Source organism: Pteronotus mesoamericanus, unplaced genomic scaffold (genome assembly GCF_021234165.1).
Source record: "Pteronotus mesoamericanus isolate MK-2021 breed Mesoamerican mustached bat unplaced genomic scaffold, CSHL_Meso_final contig_214, whole genome shotgun sequence".
NCBI lineage: Eukaryota > Metazoa > Chordata > Mammalia > Chiroptera > Mormoopidae > Pteronotus > Pteronotus mesoamericanus.
In genome coordinates, this window is record NW_026555089.1 from 605041 (window position 1) to 617289 (window position 12249).

Consider the following 12249-nt stretch of genomic DNA (forward strand, 5'->3'; position numbering starts at 1 on the left):
CGGCAGGGTGCACACGTGCAGCTCCTGCACGTCCCGCGGTTCCAAGCCAGCAGCTCCCACCTCCCTCAGCTGGCATCTGCCCTGAGTTCCAACCTCAAACATCCCCCCTCCGCCTCCCGCCGGCCCCCACTCTGGCCCCAGCCTCCTCAGAGGAAGCGGAGCACGGGCCCCGCCCGCCCGCCCGCAGGGTCCCCGGAGGCGCTGGCGGCCCAACAGGCGGGGCGGGGGGGCGGCCACCAGCCCCCCTCTGCTGGGCTTCCCTCCCTGCCCTGGAACCTCCGCTGGCCATGGCGGCACCCGCATCCCAGGGCAGGCACAACGCAGGCGAGGCAGCGCCCGCTAGCACCCTGATCGGCCGCACCCTGGGGCCCCGCAGCGTGGGGGCTGGCCTGGGGCCCCCTCCGCCCCCCCCCCCCCCCCCCCCAGAGCAGGGCGCCTGCCTGCGGCGCGTCCACAGGCCTCCTCTGTGGACCTGTTGTTAGACACTTCTTCCAAACCGCACCGCTGGGTCGGACTTGGGGGCACCCCACCCACCGCATGGCCGGAGCCCCTCGGGAATGGCAGGGGCACACGCACACCCACGCGTCCCACCTGCTGTGCCCGCTGAGTGGCCTCGGAGCCTGGGCAGGGGCAGGGCTGCCCAATCGGCCCTGTGGACAGCCCTGGAGGGTTAAACGTTAACCAGCCGGGCCTGGCCACCAGCCCGTCCTGGCTTCCTCGAGACACTCTGGCCCGGAGGGCACTCAGCGAAGGGCACAGTGGGGCACCTGCCCCAGAGAGCTGGGACCAGATCAGCTGGCCAGAGCCGGGACTCAGGGGGCCGGCCCTGCTGCTCCACAGAAGCCCGTCGGGAGCCAGGGCGCCTGGCCCCCGGCTCGGTGGCCCCTCGGGACCGTCCGGCCCGGCCAGAGGCTGAGGCAGAGGTGCAAAGCACTTTGGGAAGACTCCCTGGGCTCCAGCATCCTGGGCCGCGGCGGGCACCCCCCTGCTAGCGCACCCTGAACGTGCCGGGCAGGCTCGGCCGGCAGCGCCCACAGCTCGCCCTGCCGGCCCCAGGCCTCCGTGCGCTCGGTGCTGGCGGCACCAGGAAGCCATTGTCTTTCTGATCCCACGCCCTCCTGACCCAGGACACCCTCCCGGATGCACACAGCTTTCCCAAACCCGGTCCAGACAGACCTCCTCTCGCTGCCCTGCCAAAGATCAGCCCGATGGGCTGCCGCCCCCTCTGTCCGGTCCTCTGGGAGCAGGACTGGGGGGGGCCCAGCCCCCCACCCCCCCTGCTCCAGGGAGTTCCCAGCTCCCAAGGGCCCGCGCTCCGGCCCTGAGGTGGGGCTCCCCAGGCCCTGCCTCCCACACCCTCTCACCCACCAGGAAGGTTTTCTTGTCAGGAGAGGCAGAGAGCGCCGGCCGCCGGCCGCCACCTCTGAGCCGGGCCCGTGGTGCCCGGGCTGAGAGGACAGCCTGCAGGCCGGGCAGGCCAGAGTCAGGTGAGAGCACACTGCCCCGGGGACCCCGCTGACATGGGGGGGACTCGCTCCTCCCCGGGAAGGCCCACAGAAACTTGCTCCCATTGAAGCACGAAGAACACCCAGTGGACAGAAGGCAGAAGTGCTGGGGGCGCGGCTTGACTGGGGGCCCTCCCGGGCCCCCCGGAAGCCCACAGGAGGGCACCCGGCCACCCGCTGCCTGGGGGAGCTGGGACGCGGGCCTGGGCGGGGACCCAGGGCGGAGGGCTTCCTGGAAGAAGTGGAGTGCTGGAAGGTCCAGGGGGACGGGGACGGTGAGGGACCGCCCGGCACGGAACGGCAGGGGCAAACAGGCCCGTGCCCGGAAGGAGAGCGTGGAACTGCGCCCGCCGACTGGCTGGAGGGGCCCCCCGGAGGGGCGGCTGCAAGGGGGGCTGCACTTTGGAAGGATGCTGCCCCCCTTGCCTGGGAAAATCGGCTTGGGCGCCTAGCGAGGGAGGGAGTTCTGCAGCCAGGCCGCAGGGGATGGAGGGATGGACGGATGGGCCGACGGACCGCAGCCGGAGCTGGAGCCCAGGAAGGCCTCCTGGCCCACAGGGCGTGGGCAGGAGGGAGCCCTCCCACAGCAGCCCCGCGTGGAGGCACGAGGGAGGCCGGAGACCCCGGCGGACCTCGCGGGGACCGTGAGGGTCGCCCAGGTGGTCTGCGACCTGGGCCCCTGTAGGCTTCCTCCCAAGCCCCAGGCCGGGAGGCCGGACCCTCGGCCAGCGGGGTCCCGAGCAGCAGATGGCGCCACCTGGTGGCCTTGCGTTCCTGAACCTTCACCACCGTGTGGACCCTGCGGTCCTGAGGGACCCTCGGCCTCCCTGGGGCCTCCCCGGGCCTCCCCGGGCCCCTCTGCGCCCTTGGCCGGTGTCCGGAGCGCCCCGAGACCCTCTGGGGCCAGCGTTCAGGCATCTCCTGTGGCCCTAGGGGACGACCTTCCCCAGGCCGGGTCGGGAACCCTGCCGGACCGGCTGCGCCCTGTCCCTGTGACTCAGGGCCCGCACCGCCCTGACCTGAGCCGGGCAAGGACACCAGGAAAGCAGGTCGGGGAGAGGCCCGAGGGTGTGCACGCGCCCCCAGCCTCACGTGGGCGGACACACAGGCCCGGAGCTGACCCCGGTCCCGAATCCTCCGCACAGAAGCCTCAACGGCAGCCATTTTAACTCCACGGCGGCTCCGGCAGCCCAGGAAGGAGAGCCCGGCTTGAAACTCCCCGCGGGGAGCGGGGCCTCTCTGATTCTGGCCCCTGCTTTGCTGCTCCGGGGATCCCGCCGGGCCCCCCGGTGCCACCAGGCGCCGTGCCTCTGCGGGGCCCATGGAGAAAACGTGCAGCCTCTTGTTCCAGTTAGCAGTTTGAGCCTGTGAGGCAGGCGTCCCACCGAGCTCGGGCTCCACATCCCTCCTTGTCCTCTGACCGGCAGGGACCGGGGTGCCAGCGCCGGCCCAGGCAGCACCCCCTCCGAACGTGCGGGGGTGGGTTGGCTCTGGGCGCGGGGCTGCCGTGGCCGGCCTGTCGGGGAGCGGGCACTGATGATCGGGGGCGTGGGGGGTCATCTCAGGACCGCGGTGGGCTCCCTCCCGCCGGCCCCTCGGCACGCTCAGCCCCGGGCTGGCGGGGGCTCCGGCCCGGGGCGACGCCTGGCTGCTTCTGCAGGGGGCGGCCTGGGCTGGGCTCCTAAGGCAAGAGGGGTGGCAGGCTGTTGTGGGCAGAAGGAGGGAGCCCCAGGCCGGGGAAAAGCACCCTTCGGCTGCCGGCCGCCCCAGAGGAGGGGAGGCCGGGAGGAGCTGAACCAGCCAGAGCCGCTGGGGGGCTGGGGGCGCCACGGGCCCACCGGGGGTCGGCCCCAGCTCGGGTCCCGGGGCCCTGCTGTGGGAGGAGCCGCCCCGCCAGGTGCGCTCCCTCCCCAGGCCCCCAGGCCCCAGGCAGGCGGCTGCGCGGCCCGCCCTCCGTCCTACCCCCTCGCCCAAGGGCGGCAGATCGGCAGGTTTGGGCCGGCGGCTGCTGAGTCAGTTTGCAAGGAATGTTCTGGCCGCTCCCAGCTACACCCTGTGCCTGCCTGCCCCCACCCCCTCCCCCCCAGGTGCTCTGGCCCCGCGCCCGCCGTGCCAGGAACGCACCGTCGGCCCCAGCTTGCTGAGACCAGCTCGCGCCGCCGGCAGCCGGTCCCCCTGCTCCCCCCGCTCCCCCCGTGACCCCAGCGGGGCCCTGACCGTGCAAGCCCCCTTCACCGTGCTCCAGGCCCCCCGGGCCGGGGCTCCCCCGTGTGAACATGCCGCCGCGTGACCGGCAAACCGCAGTGGCCTGAGGTCGGGCGGGGGTCAGATGGGATCCCAGGCGACGGCCCCCACAGGCCCTGGGCCGGGATCGAGGGGCTTCCTGCGGGGGGGCCCTGCAAAGTGGGGGGCTCTGCAGGGAAGACCGGCGAGGGCAGGGCCCCGGCGGTCCCGGCCAGGCCGGCTCAGCTCGGGCTGGGGGCTGCGGAGCTGGCACTTGGGCCGAAGCCCAGGGCCCCCCTGCCCTGGCTCCGCTCTGAGCTGTCGCCCCGGGCTGCCCCCAGCCCAGGAGACCCCCGCCGCTGGGCGGACAGGGCGGTGGGCAGGGGCCCCACGGGCCGCCCCCACCCGTGACGCGGCCGCCCTGGCCGTCTCCCCGCAGCCAGCAGAGTGGGGAGATGGGGCGCCCCCCAGGCCCCCGCAGAGCCCCAGCCCCAGCGGCCACCACAGCTACAGGGGGCACCACGGCCGCTCCCGGGCTCATTCCGGACCTCGTGGCCAGGATACCCTGTGAGTCGTGGGGCCCGGCAGGGGCGGGGGCGGGGGCGGGGGCCGGGCCCGGCCGGGCGGGCGCAGTGCTGCCCAGAGGGGCGCCTCAGGCCCACGCCGTGCCCGCCCCAGGGCCCCGCTGGGCACCCATGGCCGCCGCCGCCGCCGCCGGGCTCCTCCTGGCCACCTGCCTCCTCTGTGTGCTCTTCTGCTGCTGCTGTCGCCGGCGCCGCACGAGGAAGCCCAGGGACAAGGAGGCCGTGGGCCTGGGCCGGGTGCAAAGCAACACCACCACCCGCCTGGTGAGCAGAGGCCCCAGCGCCCCCGGAGCCCACGGCGCAGCTGGAGGTCCAGGCCCGGGGCCGGGGCGGCTCAGTGTGGCCGGGGGCGAGCGCCACGCGGGCGGCTGGCCCGAGGGCCCTCCTGGGGGGGCGACGGCGGCTGGGAGGGGCCGGCGAGGGACTCAGGGCTCCGCTGTCCGTCCTGGCCGGTCTCAGGGCTGAGCCGAGGCGCTGAGCCCTCATGGCGGCCTGGCCGGAGGCAGGCCGCTCGACCCGACCCCAGGCCTGGGTTCCCACGGGGGCAGCACCTGCCATGGTGCCTTCCCCCCCAGGTGCAGCCAGAGGTGGACGATGTGCAGTCCGGCCTGGGGGGCGCCCCGCAGTGGGGGCGCCTGCAGCTCTCCCTGGAATACGACGTTGGGAGCCGGGAGGTGAGGGTCCCTCCCTGCGGGCAGCTGGGCCCGTGGGCTCATGCGGAGGCGCCGGGTGCGGGCCGCCCCGGGAGGGCCTGGGCTGAGCCCCCCCTCGCCCCCAGCTCAGGGTGGGCCTCAAGCAGGCCGTGGACCTGCGGGCCAGGAGCCCGGGCGGCACAGCGGACCCCTACGCCCGCGTCAGCCTGCCCTCTCAGGCCGGGCGCAGCCATGAGACCCGGGTGCACCGCGGCACGCTCTGCCCCGTCTTCGACGAGACCTGCTCCTTCCCCGTCAGTCTGGGCGGGCGGCAGGCGGGCGGGCGGGCGGCGGCCCGGGCTCGGGGGGCGGGGGGGGGGCAGGGCCCTGCTCAGTCTCCGGCCTGCAGGTCCCGCCGGAGGAGCTGCCCCGGACCGTCCTGAAGGTGGTGGTGCTGGACTTCAGGCGCTTTCCCGGGCACGCGCCCCTTGGGGAGCTCAGCCTGCCGCTGGGCGCCGTGAATCTGCAGCACGTCCTGGAACTCTGGCACCAGCTGGGCCCGCCGGGCACCGCCGAGGTGAGGCCGCCGACGCCCTGGCTGCGGCCCGGCCCTGCCCCGGGCACCTGCAAGGAGACCGAGGTCCCGCCCGTGCCCACAGGCTGAGCCGACGGGGGAGCTGTGCTTCTCGCTCCGGTATGCGCCCGGCTCAGGCCGGCTGACCGTGGTGGTGCTGGAGGCCCGCGGCCTGAAGCTGGAGCGGGCAGGTGAGAGCCGGCCGCCCCTCCACGTGGGCGTGGGGCGGAGCGGGGTGGCTGTGCTCTCGACTGTCAGGCCTGCGACGCCCCCAACCTTCGCCTGCCCAGAGCTCTACGTGAAGGTCCAGCTCGCGCTGAGCCAGAGGAAGTGGAAGACGAGGAAGACGTCCGCCAGGAAGGGCGCGGCCGCCCCGTACTTCAATGAGGCCTTCACCTTCCACGTGCCCTTCAGCCAGGTCCAGGTGGGCGGCCGGAGGAAGGGCAGGCGGGCGGGCGGGCGGGCGTGCGGGCGGGCCATCGCGGGGGGCCGACCTGACCGCGGTCACTGTCCTCCCCCGCTGCACCCCTGCCTGTCTCTGCCCAGAGCGTGGACCTGATCCTGGCCGTCTGGGCCCGGGGCCCGGGGCGGCGGGCCGAGCCCGTGGGGAAGGTGGCGCTGGGCCCCCGGGCCTCGGGCCAGCCGCTGCAGCACTGGGCGGACATGCTGGCCCACGCCCGGAGGCCTGTCGTCCAGTGGCACCGCCTGCGGCCCGCCGGGGAGGTGGACGAGGCCCTGGGCCTGCGGCCCCGCCTGAGACTTCCCCTGCCCGGCTCCTGAAAGCACCCCAGGGCCTCCGTCTCCCCGGACTGAGCGGCAGGCGTCTGTCCAGGCCGCCCCGGCACCCACTGCAATAAACGCCTCCTCCCTCGCCGGCCTCGCGTCCTTCCTGAGCGCTGGGGACCCCGCCGGGGGCGGGAGGAGTTCTCCCCTCAGACCCATCCAGGCCCTGAGGCCTCTCCCCGATGCCGGACCCCGGGTGCGGAGAGGGCCCCTCGAGCCCGGTGAGGACGGCGCGGGGAGGCGGGGCGCCCTCCCACGTGGCGGCCGCAGCCTCAGGGACAGTGTGAGCGGAGTGGGCTCAAGAGGGCCCCACAGGCACCTGGTGGGCCGTCGGGACGATTGGGGGGTCGGTGACGGTGGAAGGAAGGGACCCCAGCCTTGGGGGCTGCCGCGGCTCCCCTTAGAGCCCCCGAACCTCGGGGCGGGCGGCGGCAGGGCCTCCCCTGTGTGAGCAGCAGGGGGCAGCAGACACCTGCAGAAGCTGCCGCTGGGCCCAGGGGCCCAGCCCGGCGGGGAGAGCAGGCAGCCGCTCTGACGGGGCCGCGCTGCCCTGAGCCGCCCCGCGGCCCAGGCGCCCGGTGCGGAGGGTGCCAAGTCCTGGTCCTCCAGATGCCTCCACGGGGTTGGGGCGCGGGCCCTGGCCCCTCGGGTCCGGGAGGGTTCCCGGCGGGGCCACCACCCTGGCTGCAGGGCGTGTTCTGAGCCGTGCAGGAACCGCCCGCAGGCAGGGCGGCTCCTCACAGGCTGCACGCCCCGGGCAGCCCCTACCCGCGCCCGGGGGCGGGGGGAGGCGGGGGCCGGCGCCCACCCCCGAGAGCCCCGGCGGCCGCGGGCCCAGGGGCCGTGTCCGGGGCCCGGGCCTTGCTCTGGGGCTGGCATGGGGCAAGGGGGCACCGCCGGCCTGTGGCGGAGACGGCCCTGGTCTGGAAGGGGGACGGGGAGCTGCCGGAGAGGTGGCTGCCGTCCCGTGGGGACCCCGTGGCGTGGAGGGCCCTGTCGCGAGACCCGCGGGGCCGGGGTCCCAGAGCCCCCCGCGGACCCCGGAGCCGCGCCCCTGCCACGGCCGGGCCAGGCCCCTCGAGGCTGCACGCAGCTGCCCTCACGCTCCTTGCAAGGAGCAGCGGCTTCTCCGGCGCGTCACCGATCCCTAAATAGAGTGACCCAACCTTGGCACCCCCCCCCCGTCCAAGACTTCTTGGACGGGCCAGTGGCGTGTGGCTGGACCAGGCCGGGCGGCCTGGGCAGGTGGGGAGGTCCCTGCGCCCCCATTGGTCTGAGGAGGCCTCCATGTCCTTTCTGAGCAGGGGCCCGGCCTCGGGGAGGACATTTATACCCCTCCCCCGGGCCCACCAGCCCCACGCGCTGTTGCCGGTCTGACCTCGCTCCCAGCACCGCAGCCCCGACGCCAGGTGAGGCTGGCCGGCGCCGAGGCTGCGGGCGCCGCGCGGGCTGGCTCGCAGGAGGGCTTCCCGGGGCAGGGGGCTGCGGGCTGGGGGCGGGGGCCTGCCACCAGTCGCCCTCTGTGGGGCAGGGGCTCCCACGGGGCGGGGGGCCGGAGAGAGATGCAGCGGGGGGCGGGCTGGGGCGATGCGGGGACCCTGGGCAGTCCTGGACGACCAGACCTCGTTTCTGGGGCCCCGGCTGGGGTCTTCGCGTGGGAGGGAGCCCGGGCCAAACCGGGGAGCAGCCTCTGCCATGCACTTGGGCCCCGAGCCGAAGGAGCAGGGCTAAAAATAGGGTCTCTCTGGCGGCCACCTGCGCTGGCCCATCCCGCCCTCCTCAGGGACAGCTGTGCACTCCAGGCCCCGCCCGGGCCATTTCTGGGACACTTTCTCTTACTTCTCGCCCCAGGGCATCCCGAGACATCACCCCCTGCCCGGGAGGGTGGAGCTGGGCGCTGGGCAGCACAGGCTGCACCCCGCGGGTCTGTGGTGACGCCCCCTCTTTCTCTCCCACAGGCTCTAAGCCCAGGACCTCAGGATGGGGGAGTAAGTCAAGGCCCCATGCCCGGTGCCCTGCCACCCCACCTCCCCGCCCCCGGGCAAGGGTCTCTTCCCACTCTGCCCTCCCCGTCCCCCCACCCCATGGCAGGCCCCTAACCTCTCTCTTCTCTCTCCCCCGCCCCACCCTCCCGGATCAGTGATGAGGTGAGTATCTCCTTGGGGCTGAAACGTGGAGGGGGCGGCACCGCCCACCTGGGATGAGTCAGAGGTCCGAGTCGCAAGGCCCAGAGGACGCCGCCGCCCGCCCTGCCCACGGGGCCGCCGCCGCGCGGGGAAGTGGCTGCCAGGACCGCCCGGGGCAGGGGAAGTGGGGCTGTGGCCCAGCTGTCCTGGAAATGGCTTTTCTCGAATTACTGCACCCCACCCCCCGCCCTGCAGGGACCCCCAACCCTCCCCATGGCCCCCGGGGCGCAGCCTCGTCCCCGCACCCCCACGGGGCCCCCGGGCCGCATTGGGGACCCCCAGGCCCAGCCGCCGGAAGCCGTGCAGCACCTGGGAAGGGGTGCTTGGGGGCGAGCGGCCCCGCGGCTCTGACTCTGCTCCTCTCCCTGCCTTGCAGAAGCGCAACCGGGCCATCACGGCCCGCAGACAGCACCTGAAGGTGGGTGCCGCCCGGGGCGGGGGGCCGCGGCGGCCGGGGGGGGGCCCGGGGAGGCCGCTGCGCGCAGTCCCTCACCGCCTGCTGCCACCCCGCAGAGCGTGATGCTGCAGATCGCGGCCACGGAGCTGGAGAAGGAGGAGAGCCGCCGCGAGACAGAGAAGCAGAACTACCTGGCGGAGCACTGCCCCCCGCTGCACATCCCCGGCTCCACCACGGAGGTGCAGGTACCCACGCACCCCGCCTCGGGCTCCCCACGGGCCGAGGGGGCAAGCGGGGGGACGGCGGGGCGGGGAGAGGCCCGGCGCGGGGACAGCCACGCTCCCCGGCCCCCCCGCAGGAGCTCTGCAAACAGCTGCACGCCAAGATCGACACGGCCGAGGAGGAGAAGTACGACATGGAGGTGAAGGTGCAGAAGAGCACCAAGGAGGTGAGAGGTCGCGGGGCGCCGCGGGGGCGGCGGGGGGCGCCGGGCGCCTGGCCCTGCCGGCTCCTGCCCAGCGCCCCCCACGCCCGCAGCTGGAGGACATGAACCAGAAGCTGTTCGACCTGAGAGGCAAGTTCAAGCGGCCGCCGCTGAGAAGGGTGCGCATGTCGGCCGACGCCATGCTCAAGGCGCTGCTGGGCTCCAAGCACAAGGTGTGCATGGACCTGCGGGCCAACCTGAAGCAGGTCAAGAAGGAGGACACCGAGAAGGTAGGCCGCGCGGCGTCCCTGCGGAGCGGGCCCGCCCAGTCCCGGGGGGCTGTCCGCAGAGGGGAGACGGGGCTGGGGGCCGCGGGGCGGGCAGCCTGAGCCTCTCCCGCCCGCCCCCAGGAGCGGGACCTGCGCGACGTGGGAGACTGGAGGAAGAACATCGAGGAGAAGTCCGGCATGGAGGGCCGGAAGAAGATGTTCGAGTCCGAGTCCTAGGCCCCCCGCCCCCCGCCGCGCCCTGCCCGCGGCCAGCAGAGCGAGCTGCGGGAAGGACCGGCTCGTCGTGGCTGTCAATAAAGACTCGCGGTTCCGCGCCTGGTCTGCTGTGGTCCTGCCCCCCGTCTCTGCCCACACGCGGGCGGCCCGAGCCCCGGTGCCACACTCCCACTCGGGAAGGCCCCAGTCAGTGGGGGGCGGGGGGGCGGGGCCGTGGGCGCGTGCCCGGGAGCACGGGCTTTGGGGGGTTCGGGCCAGGCCGCACGCCATGGTCAGCGGCTGGCGGGCCTTTCCCAGGCCTCGCCGGGCCTCACTCCGGGCCGGGCCGACCCCTCAGGGTCCGGAGACAGATGGCCTGAGTCACGTCTGAGCAGCAGCTCTGCACGTGAGACCAGCAGCCAGTTTGCACGACCATATAAGGAGCTCTGCCCGCGCAGGGACCGGCTCCACGCGGCACAGAGCGGGCCGGGGGCGCGGCAGGCATGCACAGGGCGGGAGGCCCCCAGCCCCCCAGGCTGGGCCTCCTCGGAGCTCCCGGCCCCCACAGGGAACGCGGGGGGGGGGGGCAGCCAGCCCCGGGCCAGGCGGTCCTCCCAGGGTGCCTTGCGCCCAGGGAGAAGCGCGCGGCGGCCGGGGTCCGTGCCCCCGCCCGCAAGGACGGAAGCCCAGCCAGCCTGGCCCCACTTGGGCCCCGCGGGAGGGCTCGGGTCCCCTTTCTGCTCAGCCCCGAGGCCCTGGCCCACCTCACACATCAAGGGGCTGCGTCCCTGACGGCCCGGATGAGGACTGTCACAGGGAGGCCGCGGCTGTCAGCCTCCCCCGTGACAGATGGCGCAGGGGCCTGCCTGCCAAGGCCCCTCTGCTCAGATCTCTGGTGGGGAGCCGGGGGGGCCCGGCCCGGCCCGGCCCGCGGCGGAGGGGCGGCCGCCCTGCCCTTGCCCTCCGGAGGCCCAAGTGATTGAAGCGCCAGGGGCCGGAGACAGGAGCCTTGGCTGCCTCCAGGGACCGGGGGCTGACGCCAGCCGGCGCCCCGATGGCCTTCACCGAGGGCCGCTCCCGCCCTCCCCAGCCTGGGATCCAGCTGTGTCCTTTGAGCAGCTTGCGCAGGCCCCCCAACAAGGCGGCCTTGTAGCTCTGGCCCCGGCCTCTCAGCCCCCGGGCCCCCCGCCCCCTGCCCGCTCCCGGTGGGGGGGCGGCCGGGCCTCCTGGGGAAGCGCCTGGCTCACCCCTGGGGCCGGGCAAGCACAGCCAGGCAGCGAGGCACCGGGGGTCCATCCCGGGCTCAGGACGCACATCAGGGCTGAGGGGTGCTCAGGGCTCCGAGCGGGGTGCAGGCCTGGGGCGGGGGCTCGGAGCCGGGCGGGCTCGGGGGGCCAGGAGGACGAGAGACGGTCTAGGCCGAGGCCCGTCCGGGGCAGAGGCCAGAGTGGACGGGCCGGCCGTGCATTCGCCATCCTGTGGCGGCCGCAGCGTCCAGCGGCAGAAGAAGGAGCAGGGGTCTGGGCTGGGGATGGGGTCCTTGGAAAGGAGAGGCGGGGGGCAGCCTGAGGTGGGCGAGGTGGGGGACAAGGCGAGTCCTGGACACGGCCCAGGAAGGACCCCGAAGGGAGCCCCAGGGAGTCCTGGGCGGGGCGGCGGCCTGGCTGCAGGGCCGGGGCGGGTGGGGCGGGGAGTGGGGGCTGCCCCCTGCCCTGCCCTGCTGAGCTGAGGGAGAGACGCGCCCCCCTCCCCCCTTGGAAGGGACCTGGCTCCCCGGGTGGCTGAGCGCCGGGCTGGGGCCGCAGCAGGGGCGCAGCGGAGCCCCAGCGTCCTGGGGTGCTGGGAGCCAACAGGTGGGCAAACCGGATGAGAGTAAATCGAGCGGCCCGGTGGGAGCAGGCTGCAAGGCCGCAGGCGGGCGGGGAGATGAAAGGCCGGCTCGCGGGAAAGCTGCGGGCGCGCACACCTGGGCTGTGCTCGGGAGGCAGGAGACCCCGGCCGCAGCCGACGCAGCGGCCCCTGTCGGTCCTGCAGCAGCAGCGCGGTCCGGGCCCAGGCCCGCCTTTGCCCCCGTGGCCGGCCGCCCACGGGCCTCCCGGCTGCCCTGTACCCTCCTCGCACTGTCCCGATGGGCTGCGGGCCTCGGTTTCCCCGACTATGAAGGGGGTGTGGAGATGCGCTCACCTGCCTCACGGGATGGAGAGGTGGGGAGGGACCGCCCGCACCTCCTGGGAGTCAGCCCGGGCCCCAGTCACGGGCCTGGGGCCTCCCCTGGGCTCTCCCGCAGCCGCCCCCTCCCCAACTTCATCACGGTCACCTCCTCCAGGAGGCCTCCCATGATGAGCCCCCAGCCGACTGGGATGTTGATGAGCTCCAAGGGCTCGGGACGCCTGGGCCTCTGTCGCCATCTGTGGAGAGGGTCCCCGTTCCCCCTGCCGGCCGGCAGCCACGCTGAG

The 12249-nt window shown here is 74.6% G+C and overlaps 2 protein-coding genes across 2 annotated transcripts in view; both read left to right on the plus strand.

Moving 5' to 3' along the window:
* The window catches only part of TNNI2 (troponin I2, fast skeletal type), a 210381-nt gene extending 200470 nt beyond the window's left edge, over positions 1-9911 (plus strand). The window contains exons 2-6 of the mRNA XM_054570729.1: positions 8862-8905; positions 9001-9129; positions 9243-9332; positions 9422-9598; positions 9719-9911. Of these exons, the coding sequence (XP_054426704.1) occupies positions 9007-9129; positions 9243-9332; positions 9422-9598; positions 9719-9814 (486 nt within the window). The 5' untranslated portion in view covers positions 8862-8905; positions 9001-9006 and the 3' untranslated portion in view covers positions 9815-9911. The remainder of the gene's footprint in view (positions 1-8861; positions 8906-9000; positions 9130-9242; positions 9333-9421; positions 9599-9718) is intronic.
* SYT8 (synaptotagmin 8) lies at positions 4184-6298 on the plus strand. The gene is made up of 8 exons (XM_054570670.1): positions 4184-4295; positions 4407-4576; positions 4888-4986; positions 5091-5258; positions 5354-5521; positions 5604-5709; positions 5809-5942; positions 6065-6298. Exons 1-8 carry the CDS (start codon positions 4184-4186, stop codon positions 6296-6298), a joined length of 1191 nt encoding a protein of 396 aa, XP_054426645.1.
* Positions 9912-12249: the final 2338 nt, after the last annotated feature.